Genomic DNA, 17,851 nt, shown 5'->3' with positions numbered 1-17,851 from the left:
ATTAAAATGCTCTGCTATTGCTGCTATTGCTATTAACCATCACCCTTAGTGAGTAGTGGGCAGCCATGAAAGGCGCCCGGGGAGCAGTGTGTGGGGACCATGATAGTTCAGGATTTGAGCCAGCAACATTTCGATTACGGGTCTGCTTCCTTGACTGCTAGGCCACCACTCCCTTGTAATATAATTTTCAAGGGGCAGGGGTGAGACTTGTACCTGGGCCGCCCCCTCCAAAGATGGGGGGCATAACCACTCAATATTCCAAAATAATCTTTCTTTCTTTCATTTTATGTGTTTTTTTTTCTTTAGGATGTGAAGAACCGTAGAAACCCTCGGCTTGTTCCATACGTTCTGCTGGATGAACGTACCAAGAAATCCAACAAGGACAGCCTGCGGGAGGCGGTTAGGACCCTGCTGGGTTACGGCTACAACCTGGAAGCTCCTGATCAGGACCACGGTACAGCCCACAAATCAACCCCCTTCGATCGGTGGAATGTGTGTGTGTTTGAAATGCCTTAGGTGAATGCAGGAGGTGTGTGTCTCCTGTATGGCTGAAGTAATTTCCGTTTTTTTCATAGAGTGGCTAAAGAAACTGTGTATTGTGGTTGTTGTTCTTGTGTTTGATGAATGAGCAAATTAAGACGTAATATTTTTTTTTCAAACAGAATTTTTATTTCTACTACTTTGTATGTATGACTTTTTGAGGCGCTGTCTACGGGAAACGGTTGCACTGCAGAAAATGAAAGTTCCAGTAGAGTGAAAAATAATAATGAGTGCACTAAATGCATGCTGTAGGCAATGCATGTAATTATGCTTTTCCTGTTTTTTCATGGTCAACCCAGGCTGTTAAAAAAAAGAACCAGACATATTTGTCTTCTTTAAATGCTTCACGACAACATAATGACCTGCAGTCTACCCTAAAATTATAATCATCTCTTGTCGGTGTCATTAAGCAGTCGTCACACTTATGTCAAGATTAAAGAACCAAAGCCTATAGATGCAAGAGGTGGCAAAATCCCTTTTTTGGTTCATATAATTAATCAGGTAATACTTTGCAAAATGTCTGAAAATGTTGTGTCATCTTACATTTGCGGTCTAGACAAAAAACACAAAACCAGCAGTTGTCAAAAAGATATGATTTACAAGAATTTAAATATGTAATGTTTTTGTGGGTCATCTTATATTCAGGCCATTACAGTAATTGCAGGAAAGTACGCAATGAACCATTCTGTGTTTGTTACAGCCGCCAGAGCAGACATCGGCAACATGTCAGCAGAGAGGTTTCGTATCTTCCGCGCCGAGAAGACATACAGCGTGAATTCAGGGAAGTGGTACTTCGAGTTTGAAGTTGTGACGGCCGGGGAGATGAGGGTAGGATGGGCACGGCCTGCCTGCCTACCTGACCAGGAGCTGGGGTCCGATGAGCAAGCCTTTGTCTTTGACGGCTTCAAAGTGAGTTCTTGCACGCAGAAACACACAAAAACACACAGATATGTGCTCCCGGTGGCAATTTTATTAGAAATACCTATATATTGTAATTTTTGTTGGATATGTTGGATCGTTCTCTAATACATGGACTTTGTACCGCAACAAATGGCCTGTAACCTCTAACATGTTTTGTGTCATCAATAAAGTTGATTGATATGTCTTAACTGCAAATGCAAGCCTGTCCCAGCTCATTGCATGACGTATTCTGAACTTTTGATGCATCAGTTACATAAATCACATGGGCATAATCACAAAATGGGTATAAATGTCTGGTGGTGTTCTAAAAATGACAGAGACTGTGTGTGAGGTGTTAAAGCTCCAGATGCCTCCAATGTCTCACTTTTTTTTTTTTGTGAAATCCTATTGGCATTTCCTGTTGTGGTGGGCAGTTGATTGCCTCCTGCCCTCTGGAGTTGCCACAAAATAGATAATGTGTGGGAATACATGTTGATTAGAATAAAGAATCAAATGGATGAGGGCAAAAAAGGGGTGTATAGTCCAAGACACAAAATGTTTGACTTTAAATGTTAAATTGATTTCAGGGAAATTATTCATTCAAATAATTCTAATTAATATTCAGATTCTACTTTTTAAGAAATGCCTGAATCTGACTGGTAAATGTATTTCTATACTAAATATAAGTACTTACTGTTCTTTTCACGTAATGCCAGTCTGAAGAGCATTTGTGCGTGAATGCTCTATTTTTCACGCACTGTATATGTGTTCATACATGCCCATTTGGGTAAAAGGTGCTTAAAATGAACTCATAAGTTATTAATTGGATTAAAGTAGTGTTTTTTTTTTTTTTTAATTAGGGGTAAAAAAATTATGTCCTGTCTCATCCACAGGCCCAGCGCTGGCACCAGGGGAACGAACACTTTGGCCGCTCCTGGCAGCCGGGTGACGTGGTTGGCTGCATGGTGGACATGAGCGAACATACCATGATGTTCACACTCAACGGTGAGGTGCTGCTGGACGACTCCGGCTCTGAGCTCGCCTTTAAGGACTTTGAGGTTTGGGAAGGTGAGTCCCCACAATGAAATTAGAGCCTGACCATATTTAATTTCTTGGAAGGAAAGTCATGGCTTAAGTCCCAGTCATCTCTATTTCAGCTTTTGTTATCTATTGGCTCCCTTGGCAAATCTCTAGATTCATAAATATCAATAAATTGACCATTAGGTCTAATGAAATTGCTTGACAATGGAACAATGGCATCCATAAAAACATTAAAACCAATATATTCCTTTGACAGGTTGGATTGTTTCTTGTGCAATTCAGATGAGTGTGAACCTTTTGTGCACCGGGTCTCTGCAGATAGATGTTCATCCTCTATTGATTACTAGCGGTCTGTGCTACTCTACGGAACTATAGGGGGCTGGCTAATGGACAGTACCTAGTAGTATTGAAGGGGCGATAATGGCTATAGGCAGACCTCCGCTTGCCACCAGCAGAGGTGCTGATTAGGCAAAAGAGGGATCCGCTTTTCTCCATCCAGGAAGAAGGATGGGGCATTGCAAACAGACAGCCTTTTTACCGTCAGCCATGCAGTCATGTGTGTGTGTTTATGTGTGTGTAAACCCAGCTAATGCTCAGTAATGAAATATGTTTAGATGGGTGCCACCTAATGGTTACTACTGGAACAGGAACCTGAAACAAAAACCTTGTTTGTGAATGTTGTGAAGCGAGAATCTGAGACGTTTTTTTGAGTGAGTATGGCAGGCCAGCTGTGCCATATGTCTCTTAAGCTTTCTTACCCTCCCTGAAGGCTTCATCCCGGTCTGCAGTCTCGGAGTCTGTCAGGTCGGCCGCATGAACTTTGGTAAGGACGTCAGCACTCTCAAGTATTTCACCATCTGCGGCCTGCAGGAAGGGTATGAGCCCTTCGCCGTCAACATGAACCGTGACCTGACCATGTGGCTGAGCAAGAGGCTGCCGCAGTTCATCCCCGTCCCAGCCATCCATGAGCATATTGAGGTGAGCACACACTTTAGTTAACACTCTTGTTGCTTCATGGATTATCAGTATTAAAATGATTTAATTCAGAGGAATGTGTTGTTGGGGGATCAGTACCATCATATGCTGACTGTGTGTATGTTCTAGTGTATGTCCAAAATTGTAATTTACTTTAAAAATGGTGCATTTTTGCACATGATACCTTATTACATGCATTTTTTTACATTTATTGTTGTTTATAGCTCATGTAAAATATCATAGATATCTCAAATATATAGTATTTACATATAAATAGTGAGTTGGTAGTACTTTAGTAGGTAACATACTCACCTATGAACCTCGTATTTCAATTCTAGAGCAGTCGAAGTTAAAATTATGGTCACATCTGTGTCCTTGTCCTCCTTCATTGCTTTGTAAAGTCTTTGGACAAAAAACAAATGGCCTCTTCAGCTCTGCAAGTCTTTCTGTGTGACTCTGCTGTCATGGACCTGTTATGTGACATTTATTTATTGTAAAAAGCTGATTATATGCGTGCTGTTTTGGAAATGTAGCTCTTTTGTTGGGGAATTAGAACATAATAGTCTGCTTATATCTTTTATACTTTGTCTATTTATCAGGCTGAGTTTGGCTTGAATTGGATTTTTTTTTGGTGTGTGCATTGAGAAAGACTTTCAATGTGAAGACCATGTCCCTGAGTCCTGCAGAGTAGATCGAGGTGAGAGTAACCTTAACCAGCATCAGCCAGGCTTACCTCAGGCATCGTGCAGTCACACACTGATGCAAGGTGAACGTGTTCCTGCTGAAGAACATGAGCTCCCGTCCCAAATAATGTGCAGGATGCTCTCGTGAGATGCAACCATGACTCAATGAGCCTGTATGTGTGGGACAGCCACAAATTAGATTTTTTTATTTATTTTTTATTTCTCATCTTCTTCTTTTTCTGAAAAGGTCACGAGGATAGATGGGACGGCAGAGAGCTCACCGTGTATGAAGGTCATGCAGAGGTCATTCGGCTCCCAGAACAGCAACACCGACATCGTCTTCTACCGTCTCAGCATGCCAGTAGAGTGCGCCGAGGGCTTCGCCAAACCGCCCGGCAGCACGTTGCCCTCAGGCGGCGGCTTGTTCTCGCCCAAGAAGGACCTGGAGGACTTTGAGACGGTATCGGACTTTGAGGTGCTGATGAAAAGCGCCCATGGTCACATGGGCTCCAACGGGCCGGAAAAGGAGCGGGAGGAGTTCAACAACCACAAGGATTACAACCAGGAGAAGCCCTCCAAGCTCAAACAGAGGTCCGATCTACACAGGTTACTGTTCATGTTCGCATGTTCATGGTCTGTTTCCGATGCTTTCATCTCTTTTTTGTCATAGATTAGCATTGATATTAAACATTGATTTACAAATTGTATTATTTTCTAAACCTTTCTAGACCTTTTGTATCCAAAAATAGCAGAAGGCATCGTGACTAGGAATGCATCTTTTATTTATTATATTGAAGCACTGCACTCATGTTGTCATTATCGACCTCTGCAAACACGGTCACCACTTGATAATCAAAACTTCTTTCAATCCAGTGTGCTCTGAAAATAGCACAAATAAACAGCATTAATGAGTGTTTGTGTGTCTTCATGTGTAATGGAGTGACCCACAATTATGGACGGTAAAAATACCGGTAGTGTATGAAGGTGCTACAAACAGTACAAAAACAACAGTTATTTCTTATACAGCCCAAAATCACATACAGTATATCTCAATGGGCTTTGATAGACACTACAGTTGAGTACGTTGAATAATGAGTAAAAGACTTTTTAACTGGATTCAAAAAGACACAGAAAGCCAATAAAGCTCGTATAACATTAGAGACTTTTTGTAAGTGTTCATTCATCTGTAATTTTGTGTGCTTTGTCTGTGAAAGTCTAGTTATATTATGTGTGTTTCTTTATGTCATCAGGTTCATGCTGAAAAGGACAAAACCTGACTTTAACACCAGCCACTCCTCAGCTCGACTCTCCGAGGAGGTTCTGGCAGATGAGAGGGACGATTTTGAAGTTCTCATGCAGACCTCAACGGTAAAAGCATTTGCATGAGGAATGTTGTGTGACATGCTCAATGACTGAAAAGCTCAATGGTGACAACAAAACAGAATCATACACATACACATACACATACAATAAACCTTAATATGATTATTACATCCATCACCTACCTTTTTAATTGGCCCAGATCTCTGATCTCAAACCTGATTGCACAGTGCAGCTTCGCTTTAAACAATTTTAATACCTATTAACATGTACTAATTTATACATATCGCATATAATTTTAACATGCAGAATCTCAACTAAAAACCCCTCCCAAAAATTAGATCTAATAAAAACACAATTCCATTGCCAGGCACATAAACATACAAAAAACAAAAACTCTGTAGGTGCATGTCCAACAAACACAATGCCTGTATGCACACACAGGGTCTGATTGCCTCAACCACACTGACCAATGGAATTCTTTCTGGAAAGAAATGGCTCTTTATATGGATTCTTGTTTAATTGTTTTAAAACAATTTATGTGCAAATCTGTTCCAGTTTTTAACATTTTTTAAACATATAGTTAAATATTTTTAACTTTAATTATAATATTATATCAATGAAACTTGTATTATACAATTATGAATAGTGAATAAATATTGTGATATAAAGTAAAACTTTACATTGTGATGTAAAACTAAAAATTAGTTTGGGACCTAATAAAATCTTAAATGGCACATATGGGCCCAGATGGATACGTAATAATTTTTTGCCCTCTAATATCTCTAATGTCCTCTAATACTGTTTTTAACCATAATTTTGTTCAGGTTATTGTCAAGATGCTGTACTAAAAAACCCTTTATATTATTCACTTTCTTCTTGAATTCAATCTTCACTTTCTCTGACTCATTAATATATATGCTGATATATGTGTTATCTTTATAATGATACCAAAATTATACTAATAGACACTGTGGGGCTCGTCAACAGCTTACATTTAACGATGGTCTAACTTTAATTCATGTCTATGTTTGTTCTTAGTACTACTACTCCGTGCGGATCTTCCCAGGCCAGGAGCCATCGAGAGTTTGGGTGGGCTGGGTGACCTCTGACTTCCATCAGTACGACACCGCCTTCGATCTGGGAAATGTCCGCACCGTCACTGTCACCCTTGGTGACGAGAAAGGCAAAGTTCACGAAAGGTCTGTGCAAATCAGTTGAGTAGTGTGAGTGAGTAGGAGTAACAAAAATGTCTTCTCAGCCTAATGTGTGAGTGTTTTTTGTTAATTATGTTAATTATGTATTTTATGTAATTTAACATTTATATAAATGTTAGCAAGTGCTATTTATAAGCATGATAGAGGAAAAAATGGTTTTGTAGAATCACAGCTACTCTTCCATTTATAAAAGTGTTAATCATGATGCTTATATAATAATTCTTTTTTCTGAAAGTGGTGTTAAATATGTTGGAAAGAGAGGAGTGCAAAAATAATTCATATAATTATTTTATTTATTTGTGCTTTTATTATTTTGGGTTCTTTTCATCTGAAGGCTGAATTGAACCGATGTATAAATATAGCTGCTCTCATAGTGATGTTGTTGTCTCCTCTGCAGCATCAAGCGCAGTAACTGCTACATGGTGTGGGCCGGGGAGAGCAGCAGTCCGGGACAGGGACGCAGCAATAATGGCTTGGAGATCGGCTGCCTGGTGGACACGGCCAATGGCCTCCTGACCTTCACCACCAATGGCAAAGAGCTGAGCACCTACTACCAGGTATCACACATGGTCGTTCCACATGATGCCACACATGACAAATATGCAGATTAATATATGGCCTCTGGTTGTTGAACAACCAGTGCAAGAACAGCTTGGAGAGTCAAATGTTTACAGGCTGGATGGTTTAAGATGGTATCACTCAGTTCAGATATAGATGTCAGGTCTGAATATTTGTGCACTAGTTGAAACATTGAGTTCATTCTACATACTCCTCCTGTACAGTATTATTATCCTCTTGTGTGTGTGTGTGTGTGTGTGTGAGATGTTTGATTTATGCTACCCTTTCACCGTGTGCTACATTAGCTGTATTTTTAGCGTGTGATGTGTGTCTCCAGGTGGAGCCCAGCACCAAACTCTTCCCTGCGGTGTTTGCACAGGCCACCAGTCCCAACGTCTTTCAGTTTGAACTGGGACGCATAAAGGTGAGGGGGAGTGCTGCAACAAATAGGACAGCGCTCTGCTCTCCTTTGCCTTTTTTCAGGTCTGGAACCTGTGTTATTTCAGGCTTTGGTTGAGTACAATTATACTTATTTGCCAATCGAATAAGTAAAAAAACTGCAACCTGAATACAGCATAAGATATAACAAATGAAAGCCTTGTAATAATGCTTATTTATGTAGAATGTGATGCCACTCTCCGCGGGGCTCTTCAAGAGCGAGAGGAAGAACCCAACACCGCAATGCCCACCACGGCTGCACGTCCAGTTCCTCACGCCCGTGCTGTGGAGCCGAGTGCCCAACCACTTTCCCAGAGTAGACGTGAGCCGGGGCAATGAGCGCCATGGCTGGCAGATGCAATGTCGCGAGCCCCTGCAGTTCATGGCCCTGCACATCCCTGAAGAGAACAGGTACAATCTCAGCACCTTTGGCTGGTGAAAGTAAAAAAAAATTCACCAGTGTAACACTTAATTCTAGCCTGATTCAGGGGGCTAAACCTGAATCAAGGGAATCAAGGTCTGGAGAAGAGCTCTTTTATTGCTCTGCATTTAAAAACATAGATCAAAATCAATGACAGAGCTCAGTGACATGTAATAAGTCCGTATAATAAATCCTGAAAAGTACAAGTGGTGGTTTGAGACTAATGTATTCAAGATCGACATGCACTCACAGTCTGTAGTCACAGAAATACTGTGTATATTTACTATCGATGTGGGTATTGGAATTATTACTTTAATCGACAGGTCTGTGGACATCCTGGAACTGACAGAGCAGCGGGAGCTGCTGAAGTTCCACTACCACACCCTGCGGCTCTATTCAGCCGTCTGCGCGCTTGGCAATAACCGTGTGGCCCACGCCCTCTGCAGCCACGTGGACGAAGCGCAGCTCCTCTACGCCATCGAGAACAAGTACATGCCAGGCCTGCAGCGCACAGGCTATTACGACCTGCTCATCGACATCCACCTCAGCAGCTACGCCACCGCCCGGCTCATGATGAACAACGAGTACATCGTGCCCATGACGGAGGAGACCAAGAGCATCACGCTGTTCCCCGACGAGAAGAAGAAGCATGGCCTGCCGGGCATCGGCCTGAGCACGTCGCTCCGGCCGCGGATGCGATTCTCTTCGCCCTGCTTCGTCATCGCCGGCGGGGGCGACCGGACTGCGGGTGGCGACTGCTTTCAGTACAGCCCCGAATTCCCGCTGGAGATCCTGAAGACGAAGACGATGGAGATGCTGACGGAGGCGGTGCGCGAGGGCAGCCTGCACGTGCGCGACCCGGTGGGGGGCAGCACGGAGTTCCTGTTCGTGCCGCTCATCAAGCTCTTCTACACGCTGCTCATCATGGGCGTCTTCCACAACGGCGACCTGCGCGCCATCCTGCGTCTCATCGAGCCCAGAGTCTTCTCCGAGGAGGGTGAGGCCACACGCAGCCACGCCACCACGCCCGTCAGAGATGAGTCCAAAACGGAGGGGCTGAGCAAGAAAATAGGACTGGGACTTTTTGGAGTGAAAGAGGAAGAGGAAAGACCAGGAAAGGTCCTGAAGGAAGGTCTTCTTCAGATGAAGCTGCCAGAGCCTGTGAAGCTCCAGGTAATGGCGGTTGAGCTGCAAATTGGCTTTTCTAGAATGGAAAATGTCCTCAGATGCTCCAACAAAAAGTTATAATTAATTACATTTTCATTTATAAATATTATCAATGATCTGACCTGATCTAACCTAAAGCACTTTAGCTCTGGAACAGTTTTTACTGTGTAAATATTTGTTTATTTACACAGATTATTAACACCTACACAGGATAGTAACATTCATAAAGCAATTCCGTCATCTACGAAAGGTTGCAGGGTATGCTTTTTAATAATGGGAATCAAATATTAAGTGTAAACATATTCAGAATTTGCAATTTTGAGGACAGCTGGAAAGATATTTAATTAAACATAATTCCTCATTTATTGACACACTTATCTTATGACTTGCCACCTCATCAAATTACCCCTATTTAATTTTTTCCCACCATGTTTCATTAACCTCTTTTTGAACTCTCTGAGTCATATTTTATTACAGGGACTTTATTATCACTGCACTCTCGCATAGCTGCGACGGATGAAAGCCTACAGGATCATCAACTAAATGCAGAGCAAACCAACATTAACACAGATTAACACAGTTACTGAACTGATAACTAATCAGTTTAGTTTTAGTGTGTGCACTACATATTAAAATACATTTGATGAGCACTGCGCTTATTGGTCTAATGTTAAAAAAAATAACTTTTGTAGACACATTTGATGAGAGTGTTGTATGACATTAATAATCAGCTAAAATCCTGCTGGCTGTTTTTTATTTATATATATTTTAGGAATAAAGAGAAGTAAATATACACTACCAGTTAAAGGTTTTGACCTACTGACGTAGATGAAGTATGTTTGATGAATAAGTTTTTTCCTCTTTTTACCTTCATGGCTGCTTTGTCCACTATTTCTGCTTCATGAGGTAGTGATTAACATGAGTGAAGGATAAGAAAGTGTTCGGCATAAACCTTCAGGACTGTTGGAAGCCGTCCCTGTTGTCCAACTTAAGGTGGTGGAGAGAAGCCAAGAGTGCGAAATGCTGCCATCACAGCAAAAGCTCCCAATATGGAGAGATGCAAATGTTCTGTTTTTATTGTTTATTACAAAAAAATCGCAAAAACTAAAAATGTGTCCAAACATTTGTCTGGCACTGTGTAGACCAATGGTGGCCAAACTATGGCTTGCGGGCCACATCCGGCCGCAGTAGATTGGTACCGAATTGCCCATAATTATAACTGCATTAGTCTGACCCTTTTTAAAGCTGTTTAGTAATAAGATATCGCACGTGTGAAAGTGCAATTCTGAACATGTTAAAAACAGCATAAAAACAGAGTTTTCTTGTATTCTAATGATTCACAACAAATAAAGATGAACTGTCAGGACCCAATTAGTAGCACAGACAGTCAGACCTCACCAGTCAAGGACAGATCTTCTACACTGCCAATGACAGTGCCCAGGTTCGATTACTCCTGTTTTTAAGTGGTTGCCCAAACAATGGGACACACTTGTTTTATTCTCCTTAACAATCCAGAAATTAGTCAATATCATGAAAATTAAGCCCTTTAAACCGTTGCTGACATTCACTTAGTTGGCACATATTTTTTATGTGATGTAAAGAGGCTGTATTTCATACATGCATTTGCACATATGCACATATCTCAAAATTTTATTCCAGTGTGATCATGAAGTACAAAAGGATGATTACTTGGGTGCAGTCGTTTGCTCGTTTGCAGTGTAGGAGATTTGTCCTTGTTTTTCTGCATTACTGATTGTGTTAATATGATCACTGTAATGTCTTTTTTATGTTTATGTCTCATATGTCAGCATCTGGCATTGCTATTATAATTCGGACTGTTTTGTCATACCAACCCAATTCCCATTTGTGAATACTAATTGATGGCTGATTGACTTTTTTTTATTCCAGACTATAAAAAATCGAAGGCCACAGTTTGTATGTTCTCCCAATTGTCAAATACAGTTCATTGTCATAAAGAACAGCCTACAGTCTATCTTAAGCCACATGTGTCAAGCTCTATATAATAATAATACAGTATATAAAGCATTATAATCAGAGAGGTAGTTCTTATAGGGACACAAAATGAAGCAGGAGCTGTCCGGGGTGCTGATTCCAGGAGATGAGGGTTGTGCTAATCAGCTGAGTTTAGAGCACAGGGTGAGAACAAGAACACAACTGAAGTGCTTTTGAGTTCTTGGAAACCAAACCAACAAGGACACAAGTATATAATTTTACATTTTTTGCGTTTATGAATGCACTCTTTCTCTATGCTTTTATTCTTAGTTCTCTATGTTTCGGTGAGAAATATGAAATAACCACTTCAGCTCACGCTGTAGTGTGTGCCGATTGTCAGTGGGAAATGAGTCTTTTTGGCCAGATGATAGATTGGTCTTTACTCCCTGCTATTCATTCCTCCTTCCTCTTCTCTCTTCCCATCAGATGTGCCACTTGCTGCAGTACCTGTGCGACTGCCAAGTGCGTCACCGCATTGAGGCGGTGGTGGCCTTCTCCGACGACTTTGTGGCCAACCTGCAAGATAACCAGCGTTTTCGTTACAATGAGGTCATGCAGGCCCTCAATATGTCTGCAGCCCTCACCGCCCGAAAGACCAAAGAGTTCCGCTCACCTCCACAGGAACAGGTTAGAGACACTTTTTTGGAATAGTGGACTTTATACTTCATTTTTTGTTGTGTTGTGTCCAAAACTGGAACTGCATTACAAACTGCAATTTCATGGTTATCAAAACAAAGTAAATAAAGTGAAAGATCACTTATACAGTGGAGTTATTAAAAGTGGAGTGCATCATGCATCTTAATTTTTGCATTGTGCAAGGCCAGAGTCAAATGACGTGCATACAAACCTCTGTAACCTCAAGCATTTTAATCCTAATGAAGGGTCAAGTGATTAATGCACCACTGAAATCCTTTTATTTATTGGATTGTGTATTAAGCTGCATATGAAGCTGCATTGCTTCATTAAAAATAATGGAAATTATTAATGCGCAAAGCCACCTCACGTGAATCGGCTGTAACAGCAACGTTTCATCGCGTAGGGGACGGGGAAAACAATTCCGAAATTGCATCACCCAAGTCACCCCTGGGTAGATCAGTTCTGAGTTTGCGAGCTACATTTTCGTTTGAATCACAGGTGCCCAACCGGGAGAATTCAGATGGTGAATTTGTTGCTAATGCTTGAACCGTCTCCCGTCCGTCAGATTAACATGCTGCTGAATTTCAAGGATGAGAAACAGGACTGCCCCTGCCCTGAGGAGATACGCGAGCAACTGCTCGACTTCCATGAGGACCTGATGACTCACTGCGGTACACACACTTACACACTCTACCCACGTGCTAAGCATGGGGCTTCTTCGCTAGCGTATGCTGTAGATAAAAGGAGAAAGACACGATCTTGAATGATGTTTGCCCGTTTTGGTAGGTGTGGGTGTGAAATCATCCAGAGATTAGCATGTGTGAGAGCTACCGGTCATCTGGCTCTTCTCATTTTAAAGGCTGTTTGTAAAATATCATAAACATTATATATCTCTTCTTCAAAGGTACAGATAACTCCCAAGTAGTTATTTCTGTCTGAAAATAGTGTCCTTTATGGTTTTATGGTTTTGTGGGGTACGGGTGGTGCAGGCATTGAGATCGATGATGATAAGTCAGGCGAAGCGGATGGAGACTTCACCATCCGAGGGCGTCTGCTGTCCCTGGTGGAGAAGGTGGCCTACTTGAAAAAGAAGATGGCTGACCTGCCAAAGAAAAAAAAATCCAAGAAGCCGAGTAAGCACACGTTTTGTCCTTTACAGATGAACAAATGAACGAGTAACTGATATATCCCAAAATCTCCTGTTCTGTTCTGTGTCCTGTTCCTCCTCAGGCACTCTTCAGCAGCTGATCTCTGAAACCATGGTTCGCTGGGCCCAGGAGTCCGTCATTGAGGACCCCGAGCTGGTGAGGGCCATGTTCGTCCTCCTGCACCGGCAGTACGATGGCATAGGGGGGCAGGTGCGCGCACTGCCCAAAACCTACACCATCAACACGGTGTCGGTGGAGGACACCATCAACTTGCTGGCCTCTCTGGGCCAAATCCGCTCGTTGCTCAGCGTCAGGATGGGCCGCGAGGAGGAGAAGCTTATGATCCATGGCCTGGGGTAATTAATCTAGCCACCAATATTATCAAATGATTTGTGTACCTTGTGTAAATGTTGATCAATTCAACAAGTGATCATTTGGAAATATTAGGGATATTATCAGTATTAAACATCATGCTATGGCTTGCAGTCTTGCCTTCAAAATTCAGTCCTTGACTTTTTTTTTCATCCTTGTGCAGAGACATAATGAACAATAAAGTTTTCTATCAGCATCCCAATCTGATGCGTGCACTGGGCATGCATGAGACAGTGATGGAGGTCATGGTAAATGTCCTCGGAGGTGAATCCAAGGTAACCTTATTGCAGCTGTAAAATTTTGGAGACTTTGCTGCTATGTGTAGCTACTGAAGCACAAGACTGTTAAGGGATTCAGATGCAGTTTTACTGTATTTGTATAATGTGATGTAGATTAATGCAAATTGTTATTAGATTATAATGTTCATTAAAATGCTAGGTATAAAGTTGCAGAATTTGATTCATTTTACTGTATTTGTGTAATGTGATGTAGATTAATGCAAATTTTTAATAGATTATAAAGTTAATTATAATGCTATATGAAAAGTTCACTTGACTTTTCTATCGTTTGTCAAGGAAATCACATTTCCTAAGATGGTGGCCAACTGCTGTCGTTTTCTTTGCTACTTCTGTCGCATCAGTAGACAAAACCAAAAAGCCATGTTTGATCACCTGAGTTACTTGTTGGAAAACAGCAGTGTTGGTCTCGGTAAGTTCTCTGTCATTTTAGTGTAGTGCTTTTATTAAGGCTGTTCATGTGCAGAAAGAGTAAAAACGTTTAAAAGTACCACATCTTTAATTGTGTACTTCTGCGTGTAAGGTATTTTTTTCATCCCAGTTGCATGTGATAATAGTGTGTGCAAAGCTGGGGTGTCATTTATAAAACTTTGCATAGAGCACATACAAAAAGTGTACGTGTGATCAAAAACAAAAATCATGTACGCAAAGACAATGTCAGATTTATGAAAACGCATGCACTCAAACCTGCCGGCAGTAAACGCTTTATAAATTGCTATCTATATTACATTCCCCCTTCAACCATACATGGTAAATCCAAATTGCCTCATTAATAATTAAGCCTCCGATATAAACCTGAAATGTTTTCCAATGTAAGCGGAAAACACAGACATGGCGGGAAAATATCTAATAATAATCTCAATCATTTTATGAGCCAGTCATTATAATCAGCCAAAAGACAAAAGACGGCACGAGTGTGATCGCGGTATTGATATGTTGTTTAACTCCATGTCTAAATGATCATGATAAGCCATTTACATTGGTTACATTACATAGATTAAAAGTGTAGATTAAGTTAAAAATTCATTTGAATTATATATTGTACTTACATATTCACTATTATAAATGTGACTGAAAAAGTGAAATTAAATGTACGGGAATTATTTTTTATGTACTAAAATGCCACACGTTTTTACACCCTTCATTCACGGGCACAGTTTTTCACCCCAACATGCTTGCAGGCATGGGTCAGAGTTAGCGTAATATGCACACATTCTGCCGTCAAGGTTGTTTCTATAGATCTTTTAGGTTCCATTTTTTGAAAATGCAATGCTTATAAATGAGGCCCCTGGTCTAGTTGCCCAGCTCTTGCCCTGATTTGAAAGTGTGTGTGTCCTCCACTGTCAGCCTCTCCCTCCATGCGAGGCTCCACTCCCCTAGATGTGGCAGCCGCCTCTGTGATGGATAACAACGAGCTGGCACTGGCCCTGAGAGAACCCGACTTGGAAAAAGTAAGGCTCCTGTACCTCCTGCCGACCCGAAACAAACTTTTATTCAGGACAAACGGAACATATAGCGGCTATATTTAAACAATTCGCCAGGGGACTGAGGGGAGGACAGCTGATTTTTTTTTCTTTTTCTCCTTCATTTAAGTAGTCAAGGAAAGAAAGTTTCATAAAATCATTTTGCCACATTTGCTGATGAGATACTTTCACCCACACACACATATTATATATACATGTAAATATATAACAGATGTTTATAACTGTGTCTGGAAGAGTAGAACAGACATTAGATTTTCGCATTTATTTATTTATTTATTTATTTGTGTATTTATTTATTTATTTATGTCAGTCAATTTTAAGATTTTTCATAATCATGAGATGCCACCATTTTACATTTGCATTTATGGAATTTATCAGACAGGGACAGTCCCCCTGGGGACACAATAGCAGTAAGTGGGGTTTGAACCTGTGACTTTGTAGTTTTCTGCTGAGGTGACAGTGTTACCCACTAGGCTACTACTTTAGTTGATTGGTTTGTATATACCTTATAATAAGGTTGGTAGTAGCCTGGCGGGTAACACACTCACCTATGAACCAGAAGACCCAGGTTCAAACCCCACTTACTACCATTGTGTCCCTGAGCAAGACACTTAATCCTAAATTACTCCAGGGGGACTGTCTCTGTATCAACTGATTGTAAGTCACTGTGGATAAGGGCGTCTGATAAATGTTGTAAATGTCAATTTTTATCTTCATATTTAAGCAAGACATAATAAATGATGATGTTGTTTGAAATGAATAGTATGTATTGATCATTATTTATAGAATTACTGTACACATCATGAGACCAAAAGTAAGGGTAAACACAAAAGATTATTTCTAATTGTGGCAACGTTACAAGTTCTGTTACAACTTCTGTTCAGGTGGTTCAGTATCTAGCCGGCTGTGGCTTGCAGAGCTGTACAATGCTTCTGGCCAAAGGCTATCCCGACATCGGCTGGAACCCAGTGGAAGGAGAACGCTACCTAGACTTCCTCCGATTTGCTGTCTTCTGCAATGGTGACTGAATTCAATTATTAGAAAGGGCTGGAAACACAGAATCAGTTGAGATGCCCCCCCAAAAAAATAGGTTATTAAACGTTTTGGTTTTTGAATAGGTGAGAGTGTTGAGGAAAACGCCAACGTAGTTGTGAGGCTCCTGATTCGCCGGCCAGAATGCTTCGGTCCTGCTTTGAGAGGGGAGGGAGGTAATGGGCTCTTGGCTGCTATGGAAGATGCTATAAAGATTTCTGAAGATCCCAGCAGAGACGGGCCATCCCCTACTTCTGAGTCCAGCAGGACCCTGTAGGTGGAACCTTTTCTTAATTCACCCTCATTTAGACTGACCTGCAGAAGATTGATTATGGAGTCTTGCTTGAGAGGAATTTATTTCATCTGTGGGATTTTTTCTGGCAGAAGTGACACATTGGAAGACGAGGAGGACGACACCATTCACATGGGAAACGCCATCATGACCTTCTACGCAGCACTCATCGACCTGCTGGGCCGCTGCGCTCCAGAGATGCATGTGAGCACTTTCAATACCACTCCACCTCCACCTGACAAAACACACATGGGCCAGGTAACTATAGTAACCTGTAGTACAATTAGCATCGCAATCTCATAAACCACCACAGGCCTGTATCAACAAACAAGCCCTCGGTCATCTGATCTTCATTAACCCACATGTGAGATATTTTGAGGTGTCATGTAGATCGGAAGCCATGTCAGATATCCTCAACAAAGGATAGGAAGAAGGTCTTGCACCATGAGCTGTCCTGGAATTTTTCTAATTTCAGTTTTTCTTTTTTTGACTACAGCTGATCCATGCGGGTAAAGGTGAGGCAATCCGGATTCGGGCCATCCTGCGCTCTCTGATCCCCATTGAGGACCTGGAAGGGGTGATCAGCATCCCTTTCCCCATGCCCACCCTGGCCAAAGGTGGGTCTCTACAGCTTCTCTACAGCTTATGCATATTATGAAACTGTACTAATACATTCGTATTATTTAGATGGGTCGGTGGTGGAGCCCGACATGTCTGCGGGCTTCTGTCCTGACCACAAGGCAGCCATGGTTCTCTTCCTGGATCGTGTATACGGAATCGAGGACCAAAACTTCCTATTGCATTTGCTAGAGGTGGGATTCCTGCCTGACCTGAGAGCTGCGGCTTCTTTGGACACGGTGAGTCTGATCAAGTATTCAGTAACACACCGAAACCTGCACATTTATAACACTCATACATGTATGCGTACACTCATACATTTACATATTTCACCATATGCGTTATTTAACATGTTTTACATTTCTTTATAGGCGGCCCTGAGTGCCACAGATATGGCTCTGGCACTGAACCGCTACCTGTGCACAGCCGTGCTGCCGCTGCTAACCAAGTGCGCCCCGCTGTTCGCTGGCACCGAGCCCTTTGCCTCGCTCATCGACTCCCTGCTGCACACTGTGTACCGGCTGTCCAAGGGCTGCTGTCTGACCAAAGCCCAGAGGGACGCCATCGAGGAATGTCTGCTGGCCGTGTGTGGGTATGTGGGGTTCACATATAGGGCACTGACGCTTACATGTGCCACAAAAGTGGTTGTGGTAATTATTTTTAAAAAAGTTAATCATGCTGACATTGGCTATGTAACATG

At 41.8% G+C, this 17,851-nt stretch overlaps 1 protein-coding gene across 16 annotated transcripts in view; it reads left to right on the top strand.

Annotated features, from left to right (window-relative positions):
* ryr2a (ryanodine receptor 2a (cardiac)) overlaps positions 1 to 17,851 on the top strand; it is a 128,098-nt gene that overhangs the window by 70,848 nt on the left and 39,399 nt on the right. For 10 of the 16 annotated variants that reach the window (XR_003748929.1, XM_028970471.1, XM_028970462.1 and 7 more), the window contains 24 exons: positions 307 to 454; positions 1,241 to 1,449; positions 2,334 to 2,508; positions 3,251 to 3,459; positions 4,387 to 4,745; positions 5,390 to 5,507; positions 6,501 to 6,661; positions 7,074 to 7,233; positions 7,572 to 7,658; positions 7,857 to 8,083; positions 8,417 to 9,266; positions 11,700 to 11,900; positions 12,475 to 12,580; positions 12,899 to 13,042; positions 13,140 to 13,413; positions 13,593 to 13,704; positions 14,005 to 14,137; positions 15,073 to 15,176; positions 16,094 to 16,229; positions 16,328 to 16,514; positions 16,626 to 16,737; positions 17,030 to 17,150; positions 17,221 to 17,390; positions 17,523 to 17,743. Coding sequence is in view for 15 of the 16 variants with exons in the window: in XM_028970471.1 (XP_028826304.1) it covers positions 307 to 454; positions 1,241 to 1,449; positions 2,334 to 2,508; positions 3,251 to 3,459; positions 4,387 to 4,745; positions 5,390 to 5,507; positions 6,501 to 6,661; positions 7,074 to 7,233; positions 7,572 to 7,658; positions 7,857 to 8,083; positions 8,417 to 9,266; positions 11,700 to 11,900; positions 12,475 to 12,580; positions 12,899 to 13,042; positions 13,140 to 13,413; positions 13,593 to 13,704; positions 14,005 to 14,137; positions 15,073 to 15,176; positions 16,094 to 16,229; positions 16,328 to 16,514; positions 16,626 to 16,737; positions 17,030 to 17,150; positions 17,221 to 17,390; positions 17,523 to 17,743 (4,724 nt within the window). In the remaining variant the exon portion in view is untranslated. The remainder of the gene's footprint in view (positions 1 to 306; positions 455 to 1,240; positions 1,450 to 2,333; positions 2,509 to 3,250; positions 3,460 to 4,386; positions 4,746 to 5,389; positions 5,508 to 6,500; positions 6,662 to 7,073; positions 7,234 to 7,571; positions 7,659 to 7,856; positions 8,084 to 8,416; positions 9,267 to 11,699; positions 11,901 to 12,474; positions 12,581 to 12,898; positions 13,043 to 13,139; positions 13,414 to 13,592; positions 13,705 to 14,004; positions 14,138 to 15,072; positions 15,177 to 16,093; positions 16,230 to 16,327; positions 16,515 to 16,625; positions 16,738 to 17,029; positions 17,151 to 17,220; positions 17,391 to 17,522; positions 17,744 to 17,851) is intronic. The other 6 variants (XM_028970470.1, XM_028970463.1, XM_028970469.1 and 3 more) reach the window with 1 other exon arrangement.

This window comes from Denticeps clupeoides, chromosome 2, assembly GCF_900700375.1.
Source record: "Denticeps clupeoides chromosome 2, fDenClu1.1, whole genome shotgun sequence".
Classification (NCBI taxonomy): Eukaryota; Metazoa; Chordata; class Actinopteri; order Clupeiformes; family Denticipitidae; genus Denticeps; species Denticeps clupeoides.
This window is presented reverse-complemented; position numbering and strand designations above follow the sequence as displayed.